Source organism: Fulmarus glacialis, unplaced genomic scaffold (assembly GCF_000690835.1).
Source record: "Fulmarus glacialis isolate BGI_N327 unplaced genomic scaffold, ASM69083v1 scaffold37981, whole genome shotgun sequence".
NCBI classification, from domain to species: domain Eukaryota; kingdom Metazoa; phylum Chordata; class Aves; order Procellariiformes; family Procellariidae; genus Fulmarus; species Fulmarus glacialis.
The window spans coordinates 21,933-37,180 of NW_009192804.1; the positions used below are offsets into that span (position 1 = coordinate 21,933).

Sequence of the window (15,248 nt, forward strand, 5' to 3'; positions counted from 1 at the left end):
TCCAGGTCAGGACTCTCAAGATTTTACAGAAGTGCAACACAAGAGAAGGGACTGGTCCTTTCCATGGCAGTCCACACCACTGTTAGCTTACAGCAAGTATAGAAACACCATTCCTAGACATAAATAACCACAGTTCCTCCAAGTGGTATCCACTACTTCATATCAGAACCACATGTGCCTAGCAGCAGCGGTACTCCCTGCCTCACGTCCTCACCCTGTTCCTGAAGCCAAAACTGTTAAAATAGGAACATGCTGCATCTATCTTTATCTGCTTTTATAATCACCTCTGACCTGCACTAGCAATTCAGCCTTCCAAGAGAAGGCAGGCAATCAATGCAAACATTGGCCATCCACTCTAAGTAGCTGCCCTTACAAACAAGTATCCTCTGATCCAGGTTATTTTTATGTACTGCCAGATTGATAAGCATGAGTGGGGGGTGTGGGGAGATTAAGAAGTCTGCAGAGCATGCTTAATTGCCAAAATTAAAACAAGAAAATTCCGAAGTGGGCTGCTTATTCCAGCATATTCACACATCTATCTACAACACTTCAGGCACGAGCTATAATGTAATATATTTACCTTCTATGAGGTAAATGCGTTTAAGGTATGCCAGAAAGATCTTTTCACTGTGGAACAGGATTTAGATGACAAATGGAGAGAAAGGAGCTTATGAGATCTAGCAACTTATTTCTTTGCTAAAATGTTTCTGTCCAGTGCACTAAATATTTAATAAAACCAAAGAAAATAAAATCTAAATAGACTGATCTTCTAGCCCCATCTAGTGTGTGGTAGTTGCATCTTCCTTCATAGAACTTGAGCTCTAAGAAAATAAAATTTAAAAAATATTGCATTTACAAAGGAAATGTTAGAGGAGACTCATTTGTCCATGCATTCAGCTCAGAATAGATCTTTCACCGTCAGAAGCTTTAGTTTTTGCTCACGTATCTTTAAAATATTGCAGTTACAATGCAAGCCTTGAGATGAAATCGCAAACACATGCAGACTTAAAGACACTTAAAGAAAATATTAAGAAAGGCTCAGAGATTAAAGAACTGATCTGTAGTTATGTAGTGGAGTTAGATTTGACTGACCAATTTGTTTTTTGCCAAACACTTCCACTTTCTTTCAACTTGTAATAAACTCTGTTCTATCAGAAATAACATTCATTACCAGCTGGTAAACTGCTAAATGGCCTATCTCACATGAGAGGAAAACCAGAAAATTGCAAGTAAGGTAAATAGTCAACGCAGCAAGCAGCTAAATTTGAGTTTTGAGATCAAACTTGGAAGCCTTTCCACTTGAAAAATAGGTTTCTGAAGTTAATCATGTTGTCAAACGTGACTCTTCACAAAATGTCTTTTCTGCCAGGGAAAGGAACCTCTCTACATCTGGCAAAATCTACAGCCTCCATAATCAGATGAATATTAACCTTACTGTCCTTCTAATCGGCAGACTTGTGGTCTTGGAAGTAGTCACAAAAATCTTCAGTTCACTGGGCACATGTGGGTTTTGGATTAGCTTTGCTTTATCTTTTTCACATCTTGAATAAGAAGAAATCAAGAATGTGACAGAAACATCTATTTCCCATGCAAAATAGGTAACTGTTCCTGCTCTGAAGAAAAGATTCAGGCATTTGTTACACAAACTTATTTCAAAGCAATGTCCAAATAGCCAGAGACTAAAATACCACTACCAGCATGATAAAGAACATAAACATAATTTATCAGTTGGCTGAAGGACAATAGTTTCTCACTGAGATTCTCCTAAAGGCACTAAGGCTACAAGAATTTTCAGGGATCTTCCCGGTGAAGAGAAGAAACATCCCAGTTAAAATAAACCCTGTCTTCCTCCATTGTACTCCAACCAACATGGGGAGAGAGAGGAGTTTGTGGGCAATCACATGCAACCTCTATGTCCGTAGTTCTACTTTTAGATAGCTGTAATTTCTAGATGCACAACTTCTTCTAAATACAGAGAAGAGCAGAATAGCAAAGAGTAAGAGATCTTGTACCGAAGATAGTACTGTTCCACAGGAAAATTCTTTGAAGCACATGTTCTTTAATAGTTGTATTAAAATATGCAGCCTCTGAATCGGTACGTCACAATCAGCCTTTAACAGTTAGGGACATAATTCTTTGTTCTACCTACAGAATTTCACTTCCTGAGATAAACAGGGCATTCTCAAAGTTAGACTGGGTCAAAGAGTTACTCTCTTAAAAATAGGAGCGATCAAACAAAATTTATTTCCCCTAAATTCTTAGGAAATTTCCTTTGTTTCCTAGCACAGTCAAATCTTTCTTTCTAAATTCTCATGAAATCATTCCCCAGACAGAGGAGGAGGGGAGTAGTAATAAAACCCCTATGCACCATTTCTAGTACTCTCAGTTCTTTTAGAGAATGTATTTTGTTCTCAAGGGGGAAAAGAAAAAAAATATAAACCAGCAAAAACCTTTGTAAAGATGAAGACTAATGGTTTTGGTCATAAAGAGAAAGGAAAGGCAAATGGGACAACTGCATTGTCAGGTGAATCTTAGACAAATTCTTAAGTGGCATCTGTAGTTTGTGTTTAATGACCTTCCACTGTGGGGGGGCAGGAGAGGAATCAGTAAAGGCAAAAATAAAAACTTCTGAAAGGCCCTTTACAAGCTCTTAATAACTTAAAACACTTGTAAGTTTTTGTGGAAGTTGTAATGAGCACATAAATATACAAGCCAAAAATTAAGATATACCTCTTGTAGCTTTCAAAAAAAAGACTTCTTGGGCTTGAGCCAACATAATAAGACTGAGAGTTCCAACTGTGTCTGGAGAGATGTCCACTGTAGGTTCTCGATTCAAGGCTGACAAAACCGTGTCTTTAATGTGTTGGAAAGCACCACTCGCAAACTAAGTAAAGCAAAATAATGTATTAGCATCCATGTTTCCAAACAGATTTTTTCTCTTACAAATATAATACATACAACAATTTCAAAAACAAAAAAAAACAGAGCTTTTTTGGTATATGGTTTCCCATTTATTTTTTAGCCACTAAAAACAATTCCTTCTGAGTTCTTATTCTTGAAGCCACTTACACTGAGACATTTATCAAGACAGACTATAAGTAAAGGTATATTGGCTACACCTAATGGCATAAGAACATGGAAATTTTAATGCGTTCCACAAAGAAAGAAAGAGATTATTACTGTATAACTTGTTAAAACTAAAATTTATACTAGCTAAAATTATTAAATCTTAAGCTGAAGGTTATTAGTTACCAACACTCTTGGGGGGAGGGGTATGGGGAACTGTATGGAATTAAACCCTTCAAAGCTGGTAAATAAGTACGAGCCAAGACCAGGTACTTAGCCAATCCACCTTTGCAATTAAGAGCGGGAAAATATGTATATATATTTATGTATGTGTATATATAGCTTTAAAATTAAGAGGTACTTATTTAATGTTCTATGATTAGTAATTCTGAATTCCTAAGCATAAGCAAGGAGCCTCTGTACCTGATAGTGCTTAGCCGCAGCTTTCAGTCCTTCATCGTTATCTAGATTTTGTTCTGCTGCAATCTGGCTTGCCAACGCTCCGCAGTTGAACAAAACACAGGTCTTCTCATACCCCAAACTTGCCAGAGCTGCAATCAAGACAGACAGTTACCCATACTGTTAAGAAAATAAACTTCAGTACTCTAGCATCCTACAGATGAGCCCAACATGACTAGTATATGTACTTAAAAATATCAACAGTTTCAAGCAAAAAAAAAAAACCAACATACTGAACTTTTAAAGTCGAAGTCATCTTCATTCTAAAGGCTTTACAAAGTCTAATTTAATGCTTCCACAAAATGTTTCAACGTGAGGAACTACAGAGTGGCATAAAGCATAAAAGCAGTAGTATGAAAATCTACACAACACACAAAATAATTTGAAAGTCTTTCTAGCTAGAGTGCAGATTTTTGGCTCCTGAAGATAGAGTTACTGAAGGATAATCTGAAATACGAATTTCCATGCACTAATCACTTTGCAATAACTGCCCAAATACATGCTCTTACTGTATCTTGAATGCAAGCTTAACTTCCCTTCTCTCATGGAGGCCAAAAATTTTTACACGCTCTGTCTTACTACCTATTGAAATGCAGGGAATTTTTCACATCTCAAAGCTATTGTTTCAGACTGAAAATGCTGACAAATATCATAGTTATACATGTACTGAAACAGCTAAGGATTTACTTAATTAAAACTTGTGCTCACTAGATAGCAGTGTGGCCTACCCAGACTCAACTCCTGTAGTACTTCATAGTCCCAGGGGATGGAGCCCACACTTCTAGAAACAGTAATATCTGAACAGGAACCATTTTGAATCTATTAATTGCCTTCAAAAGGTTATTGGTCATATGCAAGCGCTGGAAAATCTGAAGACTGCAGATATTAGTTTCCTACTACTGTTAAAAAGTATCTAGATACTCCTCTTTGAAAATTCACTGTTTGAGTTTTCTGTATTCTCAATTTCACAAACCCAGGTACAACTTCTAAGTTATCCTTAAAACATGAAGGTACTAAAGAGGCACATTTGTTTCATTTCATTAACATCAAGCCTCCTTATACAGCTACGTATTTATCTAACATATCTCTGAAGTTTCTATGTTAGTGCTCCCTGATCTACACTAAATTTTCAGACAAGCAGCCACAAACGTGACAGGTCGTTTTTCCCATTTTGTTTCCCTGAGTGAAAAGTGAGTTACATAGTCACTGTATTTCATCAAGATAATAGTAATTTATCTAGATCATCTCTCTTCTATAGTTTATTTTCCAGAATTTTTCTAAAAATAAGATCTTGCACAACTTACACATCATTCAAAAGACTAAAACAAACACAAGAAAGGAAAGAAAATACGGCTTTAAAGTTTCTGAAGGGCAAAGTTACTTTATATGCAGAATTACTTTATACTCTGGACTGCATCTCAAGTGTGATTTACTACAGTGAGAACAGCTGTTTAGCAATATAGATTTTCCTCAGACTCATCTGTTTATAGCTCTACCTATTAACTTAAGCCAACATATTTCAGATTACAAGGCATGCCATGAACTGGGTCACTTTTCAAGCAGCCACAGTATCCGTCAGCTACCCCTGTGATACAGACTTGGGATTTAGGGGAAGATGGGAAGAAAGCAGTTTGTCACCACAGCAAGAGCCAGAACTCTCAAGTCACACCCCTGCATCTTGGCCCCATGAAAGTCAAAGGAGTTTTACATTGAATTTCCATCTGGAGACAGATCACCTCCTCTTAGAAGTCAACAGAAATTTTGCTCCCTCAGTAACTGAAAACTTTGCTTTACACTGAGAAACCCCACTGCTAATTCTGATCTGAAATAAAGATACACACATGCTACAGTTAATCTGGAGAGCAGCAGCTGGATAATCTACAATACAGCACTGTAAAGATATATACTAAAAGACTCCTTCTGTTAATTTCTTTCCGCTAAGACCTGCTTTAAAGTTTCAAAATAAAATTTATTCCATTGCTTGTTAACTAAGCATTACTCACATCTCAGTTAAGAATTTCTTTGATACTTCACATGGGCTGTTGCATAAATCTGTGGCCATCTGCCTCACAGATTATTTAGACTAGTATATAATTAACCTGCAGACAAGCAAGCTTTCTCAAGCTGCTGTAACATCACATTTATTCAAATTCTCAGGGTAATCATTAACTTTATGATTGCTGATTCTTTTTCTCACAATTATTATAAATCTCTGGAGATTCACAGACTATGTTTAAGTCATAATTAAATATTCTGAACTTTACTATGAAATAAGTTCAATCATCATGAAATGCTAGCCCCAAAGAAGACAGAACCAACCAAATTCTGAGAAAAAGCCTTCAGGAAGGTCTCCAATTATCCAGAAGGACTTCTTAGAACAGTTAGAAAATAAAGCAAGGAAAGGTGTGCACCACCTGCTTATGCATAGGAATGCGGTGTATTGTTACACATACAGTTCACACAAGCACAACTTTAGCACGTGTATTCAGAACCTGGAAAACTACAAAGACTTTCAGTAGTTGCTAACAAAGAACTATATAAAAGACACAAACCTTCAAAAAAAAACTAAAAAGAGAATAAGTACTTTAACATTTTTTCAGACTTTGTCTGGAGCTTCAAAATTGCAATGGTCATCTTGCAATGCTAGTCATGATGAACACTTAGGTATAAATAGAAACACTAAAGAATGATGATACATGACTGAACAGCTCCTCACTTAACTCAAAAGGATTTAGTCTTAGTTTCTCTATTGGCAAGTGTTCCAAATCCATTTAATGATCCTGAATTTGCAGTGCAGAATTGTCCCTATATGACTAAAATGAATCATAGACTCAAACTCCTTACGTTTGCAGGAAACATACTTCTTTTTTCTTTCCAAGTGTTCAAATCTGTATGAAAATATTTTAAAAAGAAGTGATAGAAGAATCATTTCAGGGCATGGGCAGATCCTTCTATTCTCTTGAACAAAATGTGACATCAGGCTAGGGTTACTGAAGCCAGCTACCATCGCTCCTCTTCTTCTGGAAGGGACTCACTCACTCACAAGCACATCTCATCAGGATCTTATTCATTTAGAACAGTAAGAGCTGGATTACCAAAAACCTACTACTGAAAATTAACGTTAACTTGAACAATTTTGATTAATTGTCAGTTGGGGTTGCTCCCAGAAAAAGTCTGAGGAGCAGACAGCACAACTATTATCAGACTGCACATCTATTTGTGCCTCTGGAAAACTAATATTAAATCTCAATTTTATAGAAATTCTTTGCATGGTGCCCATTTATTCATTACCAGTGTTGAAGTGATTAATCTGTTACCAACATAGTTGAACTCACTGGAAAGCTATGTTGAGAATACTAGAAAGACTATTAACAATTCAGCTGTATAAAAAAATTTCTCAAAATTTAATATCATTAATACTTGCACTTTTGGTACATTCACATACCCAATTTGGCAGATCCTCCAAAAAGTGATCCTTTATCAAAAGCATCTTTCCATGTAAATGTTACACAGACCTGAAAGTTATGACAAAGAAAGATCTTTATCTCTGAAATTAAATATGAAATCTTCAGAAAATATCCCAAATTCACATATTTATCCTTTTATATTCTAATTGCGTAAAACATTTCATTCACTTGTAACATTACAAACATTCTGGAAGTTTCAGGAAATCATCACGAGCTATTTAAAAAAATTTGTTCTACCTTTTTTCCTTCCTCTTAGTTTGCTCAAAACATTTCATGCAGACAAGACAGAAATTCTCAAAATAATCTTTCAGCTCTGCTCATATTCTGAGTGATAGATAAATTTATTTCCAAACCAAGATATTCCTCTCCCAAGAAGTCTGACAGTCAGGTAGAGTCACACTTAAAGGAAACCACCCAACCAGGCAGTTTCCACTGCTCCAAATTACTAGCATATTTGGAACTGTTTTGTAATACCAAAATTCACTCATTTTTATGAGTGAATTCAATAGCAGCATTATCAGGAAATGCACTTAGGAAAGAGAATGCAGGTAAAACCAGTGTGTTTTATATTACACTTCCAGCGTGTATTTTGTAGACAATGCAAATACTTCACAGAATCTGCTTTGAAGTTCCACAATTTGATTCCTTATTCAGCTGATCAAACTAGTTGTAAGCAACTGGTATCAGACCAGAATAGATAGCAAAATTCCTCATTTTAAAGCAGTGTGGAGAATAACTTAAGAGAGAGCACAGTACTGTTTGATAATGTATTTTCCTCTAGCAACAATGCTAGTTCAGGAAGTTCTGGTCCCCAGCTGTTCATTGCTGCTTCCACTGACGACTACTTCCCTTCGACGGAACAGTTTACAGATCTGCAAAACTTGCTCCTAAAGTTTTCCAGTTTTCCATGTCTCAGGGTTTACAGATCACCATATCAAAACATTTGCACATTAAAAACCAATGTGCAGTTCTTGGCTACAAGTGAATGCAGCTACATGCAAAACTCAAATCAGTTTGAACTGCATTAAAACTATTCCTTTACTTGTAATGTGTAAGTCTGAAATAAACATTTTCTTTAAATCATAACATTACCATTTAAATATGATTTGATCAGAAAAGAAATGGAAATTCTGTCCTATTTGTAAACACATCCAAAGAAAATCTACATCTTTTCCCACCAAAATACAGAAGCCTAAAGAACTATTCCACCTGAAGAAGACTTCAATAGGCAGCAGTTAAGTTGAATTTCTCCTTAGAGACAGGATTCTAAAGAAATACGGTAGGAAGAAAAAGCTTAATGAACACCATGTCTATATAAAAGTTATGTAATTTGTAGATGCAGAGGCAGGAATAAAGTGGGAAGTTCTTAAGTGGGCTTATTCTGTTAGCTATTGTGAATGAAACATCTGTTCTACTTCAAAAAACAAAGATCATACTCCATCCTTTACTAAAAGTTTTCCCATAGAACTTAGGTTTTAAAAAGCCTTTATAACATAGCATGAAATAGACTTCTTGGAAAAAGGAGAGCTGAAGAGAAATCAGCACAGCACAACTCTTTCTGACCTAGACTGCAGTGACCACTAGCTAAATTCAAAACATTTCTGAATCTGTAAGATGAAAGCAATTACGGCCACTAGAGGTGAAGTTTCAGTATAGACGATAGGTGAGCTCTAACTAGAAAATAAACAGAGATCAGGAAAATAAGGCTCAATGAGATTAAATGCCTTGCCCGAGAGAAGTAGTGTTTAGTGGATTAGGTACAGGCTTGGAAGTCTTACGTCATCAGTGCCATGATTCAGTTTAATGGTTTGATAAGTATTCTTACCTGATTTTCAGAGAATGGAAACTTTGGTTCAATTGAACACAGCTGATCGTAGTATCTACAAAAAAAAAAAAAGGAAGAAACAGCTATTAGATAAATCAATTTAAAAGTTTTGTTTCTTACACTGGCACATAAGGAAAAGAGCACAAAAATCCCCCACATCAGTAAGTCATGAAGCTCATTTTAACTACGGAGGATTTGCAGGACAGAAAGAAATTCTGCCTAAAGGAATTTTTTCAGTAGAGGAACAAGTTTAATAGGAGGTAGTCTTCCACAGATAATGTGGAAACCCCATCTCAGTGAGAGGTAGAAGAGTATCACAGATGAAGCTGACCCACTCCACTTTCTGATAGAGAGTGGATTAGGAAAGAATGTCATGCAAAGGAGGCCCTGTATACATACAGGAAGACAAGGAGTACATTAGACATGAAGTCATGCTGCAAAAGTAAATTAAGTACAGCATTAACATAGTATTAACAAGCCACACTGCACACTCTTGATCTGAACATTATATCCCAGTCCGCTACGATTTCTGACTCATCTGTTTAAACTTCAACGTCTTTGAAATAGATACCATTTGCCTTGCACAGTATCAACTGGAAAGCCTAATCCTTGATAAAATTCTTTAGTTGTAAGCTTAGTTTTCATTAGAGTATATTGTAGCAGTCACAGTGAATTAAAACCAGAAGTTTCTCTGTGCCAATATTTTGTCTACTCACAGTGGAAGATGTTTAGGAAAGAATGCCAGAAAGATAATATAGCAAGTTTAGCATAGTCCCTCACACAATCCATCCAGGCACCAGTTAGCAATGCAAAGTTTTCCTGAGTTGTACGCTACACCTGCGCCACTTGTTAAACATGGCAGGCTGGATGCAGAACAGAAAACCTTTAAACTGCCAACTGCTGAGAACACATAACATGTGATGCCTGTTTCCTATACTCTTCTTGTAGTACTTGCCATGTGGGTGTACAACCAACATTATATTGGTCACATTCTTTTTTTAACAATTTATATTCCCAATATAGAAAACACCTTGTAGTAATGAGTTTCACAGTCTGTGAAACAGCGTTAACATTGTTCCTGTTTCCTTACATTATTAAATATTAATCACTATGGATCTAGACATGAAGCAGATGTACAAGGCCTATGTTCTGCAGGCAATAAATGTTTGTTTAAAAATTCAAGAAGCATTTTTAAGAGTCATATACAACAATAAAAATAGCATTAGCATATTCTTCAGTGAATTATATCTGCCAACGTATATAATACTACAGGTTTCTGGCTTCAACTGAGCCACTGCAATTTAAGACACAATATACTAAGCCATATCAGAAGCTACCCAGCAGGACTTCCACTAATAATTGAGTTGAAAGAAATTGCTCCTAAGGTTAAAAAAAAAAAAAAAAAAGTCTGCAGATGTCTACCGTGTCAGCATTTAATCAAGATTAATTTTTATTTTTAACAACTTACCAAGCATGTGAAACATATAGTTAAAAAAAAACCCCACACATAACAAACCCTAATGTGGATTTTAAAGCTAATGACAATTTTTCTCACTGTCTACACAAATCTATGAATTTGTATTCTACCTTGCCATACTTCAGCATTAAGGTTGCTAGTACAAGAGCAGCCATTACGAAGTCAGATTTCAAATATACCTCCCCTGAGAGACTTAACTTTATAAATCAAAGGTGTTTTTCAGGAAGAACTAAAATAGTGGCAATAACAGAGTCTGATAATTTTAAACTATGTGATAGTACAGTAAGTAATATCTTCCAACATTTATGAAGCTAGCACATGAAAGATACTGGCTTTAAAAGAATGTGTATTTTTTTTTGTAAAAGATTTTCATTTGTCTGTTTTCTTCATCTTTCATTTGGTGGTCATACCTTGAAAGCACATACCACTTTAAATGAAATAATAGTTAAATATAATTGTTACAATTTTTTTTAAGTGATCTTACATCCAAGGCTTGATCTATAAAGATTGTACAGAACAGCATCCCTTTTGTAGTTAAAGAAATTCAGCTTTGCATGTTGATGCTCTCTCATCGGTTTAAGTTTGGTCTGATTTATCACACCACCACACTTGTTTTTTTTTCCATTTTTTTCCATTTCCTAACCTAATCCTAACCATTTCCTAATCCTAACCTAATGCTACAGATTAACACAAGCAGTGCAAAAGTTAGTTCAACACTAGCACTGAAGATCACTTCAACCAATATATTTAATGTACTTCCTTCACTGTCAGTCATTTAGTCGTTTTTGCGTAGTATCACAAAGACTTTCCATGCTGTCTCCTCCTGCCTCAATTTAATTTGTTAACCAAAAGCCACCAATGAAGCCAAATTGTCTTCCCACATTCCACGATTACCCTGTCCTCATCTGCCATGAGGGTAGTCAAGAAGCAGAGCTTGTTAAATGGCCTTGTGAAGTCTGGCGTGCCTAAGGTTGGCTGTTTGAAAACAGACTATTCTTTGTATGTCAACAGAACCACAAAGAAAAAGAAAGTAAGCCAAGGAGGTGTATGTTCCTCCCAAATACGCACATTGCTGCATTTAACATCAATGAATACCAACAACACAGGGCTTTTTGTTTCATTGGTTTGATTCTAAGTTCAGAACTTATGTTACTATTTTCTTTACTATTTCAAGCATGTGGTGTCATTTCTTTTTATTAAGGAAGTTGAAATTCTACTGAAGATTTAAGAGGTCTTTAAAACTCTGCAGAGCAAAAAAAAACCCACAAACCAAACCATGTAAAATAATTCGGTTTTGCTTAGCAGTAGCTAAACATATATAAATATAATGGTATATATAAACTAAACATATATAAGTAAAATGTTAAATGAAGATGTTAAACACAGAACAGCGTAAAAGTAGCAGTACAAAAACAGAAAATAAATATCGAAGGAACGGCTGCATCTGATGCACAACTCAGTTACACATTAAAGGATGAGGGTAAACATAAAAGTGTTATTTAAAACAAAATTTACAGTAATCTAACTATCAAGGCACAAAGAACAGAAGTTACCGTGCAACACAGATGAGCATTGTGTGTTTGGCTGCGCCAGAGTGATGAACTACAGAAAACCATGCAAACATATCAACTGCCTGAGTTCCAACTACAGCAATGAAAGGGAGGGCAGACATCAGCAACACAGATCTAGTTCTCAAAGTACAGCAATCTTTCACCAAAACAGGCATTACATACTCCCAAATGCTAGTAAAAATGAGTTACAGCAGTCAAATGAGTTGGAAGTCAAGGTTTAAATTAGAATTTAATTAAAATATATGTATTGCATTAAGAACCTCAAATCCTGTTCCTCCTTCAAAGAATCATAAAGAAAAATTTCCTTCAAACAACATAAAAGATCTGCCTTCGCTCTTCTAGATAAGAACTGGAGTCCTGAACTCACAGCTGGAAACCAGAACTGCAACTTTCAGCCCCCAGAGAATTTGACCATTCAAAATAAAACCACCCCCACCTTTTTTTTTTTTTTTAAAGAACTGCAAGAGCTGTTAGCAAAATTAAACCAATTAAACTCGCACCACTACCCCATCCCTCCAGAAAACGGAAATGAAGTCCAGGATATCTTTAATATTGAGAGAGGAAGCAAGGAATCCCTTGAAGCTATAATTATACTCAGAAAAAGAAAAAAAAAAACAAACCACTAAATCAAGTTCTGCTGTGACAGAATTTAAGGGGAAACATCTGTACCAAGCTCACCTACATCACCTTCGGAGCACTCAGATTCTCAGAAAACAAAGACAACTTGGAGGCAGGCTGAGGTCTTTCCCAGTTACACTGTGCCCCTTTTCACTGGGTAAATCAAATACTTCTCCAAGAGAAGCACTTGTGTTCATCACTCGAACAACAGCGCACCATGCACTTTCAAAGCTTTACTGGTCAGTGTTTGCCTAGGAAATAGGGCTGCAACTGAGTTAATTTCTTCCATAAAAGAAAAAATTCTGCAGTAACTACTCAGCAAAAGAAGGCTTCTAAAGATTACAAAACCATGGGCAAATCCTAGATTAATTAGCAGAAGATTAAGCCCTCATTTCTTAACAGTTAAATGGTCTACAGTGCTCTACTGGGTATTATGGTCTATAAAGGCCGCAAAGAAGTAAATGTACGCAAAGGGTATCCACATTGTAACTAGCTCTTCCAACATTACCTCACTAGCAAACCAGTTTTAAACTCCAACTTTAATGAAAATCTTGCTAAAGTTGTTACTTAAACATAAGACTGAGTACAACTCTTAAGTAGCAACAGGAAAATACTGGAAATTGGAGAGGGAAAGGAATTTTCAGAGCAAACGCAAGGCACTCAGACGCTTGTGCTCTTTCAATCACAAGCTCAGCTGGATACTTCAAACTTCTGGGTGTGCAGACAGCCTGACTTCTTAAAGTAACTGCGCCTTACATAATATGAACAGAATATATGTCAGAATATTCTTACAGAATAAGAACAGGCTTATTTCCCAGCCTGTAATGAATATAAATGGTCAGACAGGGACAAACCACTCATAACTTGTTAGAGATAGGGAAAAACATACATCTGATTGTTTTATTTTCTCTAATTTACAGTTAATTCAGACCTTCATCTTATCTCACTTCCACTGTGAAGGGAACAAATATTCTCAAACAATACAATTTAAAATGCAGGTGTTTTATGAGAGGAGCTTCTGTGCGGCAGGGATATTCTTGTTCGCACATAGGATGGCAAGGGTGCAGAGCCACATTCAACACCTCCTGACTACTGCAACCGCACCTGTGCCAGCTGAAGTCATCTGCTGATCACTGACCAACAGCAGAGAGAACAAATCGATGCATATGGAATTGGCTCAAAAGGAAAACTGGTACTTATGCAATTGCAAGTAGTTTCCCTTCATTATTCAGAGAGAAAACCTGAGGTGAAGTTGCACACTATGGAATTAATTTAATGACCGACTGGCACTAAAAGAGGGAGGTCCCGCTCAGCCCCTTGGCTTTCAAGCAACACTACTTTTATCCTCTTTTGCGCCAGTCCTGGCACTCATCTGACCTTCCACTGAACTCATTCAAGTTGCTCACCTGTCAGAAAGCCATGTACACCTTTTGCCTTCCAGAAATGGCATAAGAGAAGGACCAGAACTGAAGAGAGGGCTTTCTTCTTTTGGCAGTGTAGAGCTGTTAGATAGGCTGAAGTCATACGATGTGGCTGGGCCAAACAGGGATTTCGGATAGAAACTAATCACAAACCTGATTGGCACCACCAGAAAAGGAAGCTCAATTCCAGTGTTCAAGGAAAGATAATAATATGCTTTTCAATTTGGCTAGCAGAGTCCTTCTTTCAGTTCATAGATGCTCATTATTTCCCTGACCTTCAAAATGCATACACAGTAGTACCTTCAAAAGCATACGCAGTAATAAACAGGAATAGAACTGGAAACTACAAAGATACTGTAAAACATGGTCAGTGCAGTCATAGCTTTTATAGCCCAAACACCCAGTGAAGGGTTGATAAGCTCAAAAACCATCAGTAACTCATTTTACAAATCTTGCCTTCTTTTTAACAAGTCACTTGTTTCTTTTCCATTCCTCTTCATTTTTTTAAGTTTAGAAGTAAGAAATTCTAGTGAACATCAAAGGTACTTCTACTTGCTCATATTACAGAAATGTGTCATGTCTGCAGGTATAATTTCTCCCTATACTAGAAAATTCCTCTATCTTTTTTCCTTCTTTAAAAAACAAACAAACAAACTTGCTGCCACGATGTAAAAACTCATACTCTGGTACTGCAAATCTTTGATCCCAGCTTTGCAAATAGAAGTGTGTACTTAGTATTAACCTAGTGAATGAATCACAGTGATCTCAGTGAGTAGATGAGCTACAAATAAATGGGCTCAAACTACTTCCAACGTAGAGAAACAGAACAACAGGATTAGCACAGTAAGTCAATACCGCAATCCATAGATGTTCTAGAGAGATGGGAAAGAGCGAGTGCTTTTGTAGATGATGGAGCAGTTAGTCCCAAAGCAGGACTAACTGCTTGTGCAGTTTACCGGGCAGAAGGCACAGATTAATCTTTTGCTCATCTAACCTATGATAATTCCAGCACAACAGAGGCACCAGTAAACTTTCTGATAGCAAACTAAGCGTGTTAAGTAGAAAATAAGGATGTGACTTTGCAAAAACATTAAAAAGCTGCTAAACGCAGACAGCTGCAGGAAAACATGACAGTAAAAAAAAAAGAAACCACCACAACCAAAACTGAAGAGAAAGCTGTCAGCTCTAACAGCAAAATGCAACACTGAAACAAAAGACACACCTGCTCTCTTCTGAGAAGCAAAATAGTCTGTAATCTCTACCTAGATCCAGCCGTCAGTGACACGTTACAAACACTCGGAAGGGGAAGTTGATCGGGACAAGGCCTCCTCCCTACGCCTCCCC

At 36.6% G+C, this 15,248-nt stretch overlaps 1 protein-coding gene across 1 annotated transcript in view; it reads right to left on the reverse strand.

Annotated features, from left to right (window-relative positions):
* PDCD6IP (programmed cell death 6 interacting protein) overlaps positions 1-8,872 on the reverse strand; it is a gene marked incomplete at its 5' end in the record, with an annotated part of 25,877 nt that extends 17,005 nt beyond the window's left edge. Inside the window, 4 exons of the mRNA XM_009587220.1 lie at positions 2,731-2,884; positions 3,490-3,617; positions 6,971-7,040; positions 8,818-8,872. Coding sequence (XP_009585515.1) covers positions 2,731-2,884; positions 3,490-3,617; positions 6,971-7,040; positions 8,818-8,872 — 407 coding nt within the window. The remainder of the gene's footprint in view (positions 1-2,730; positions 2,885-3,489; positions 3,618-6,970; positions 7,041-8,817) is intronic.
* Between the last annotated feature and the right edge of the window lie 6,376 nt (positions 8,873-15,248).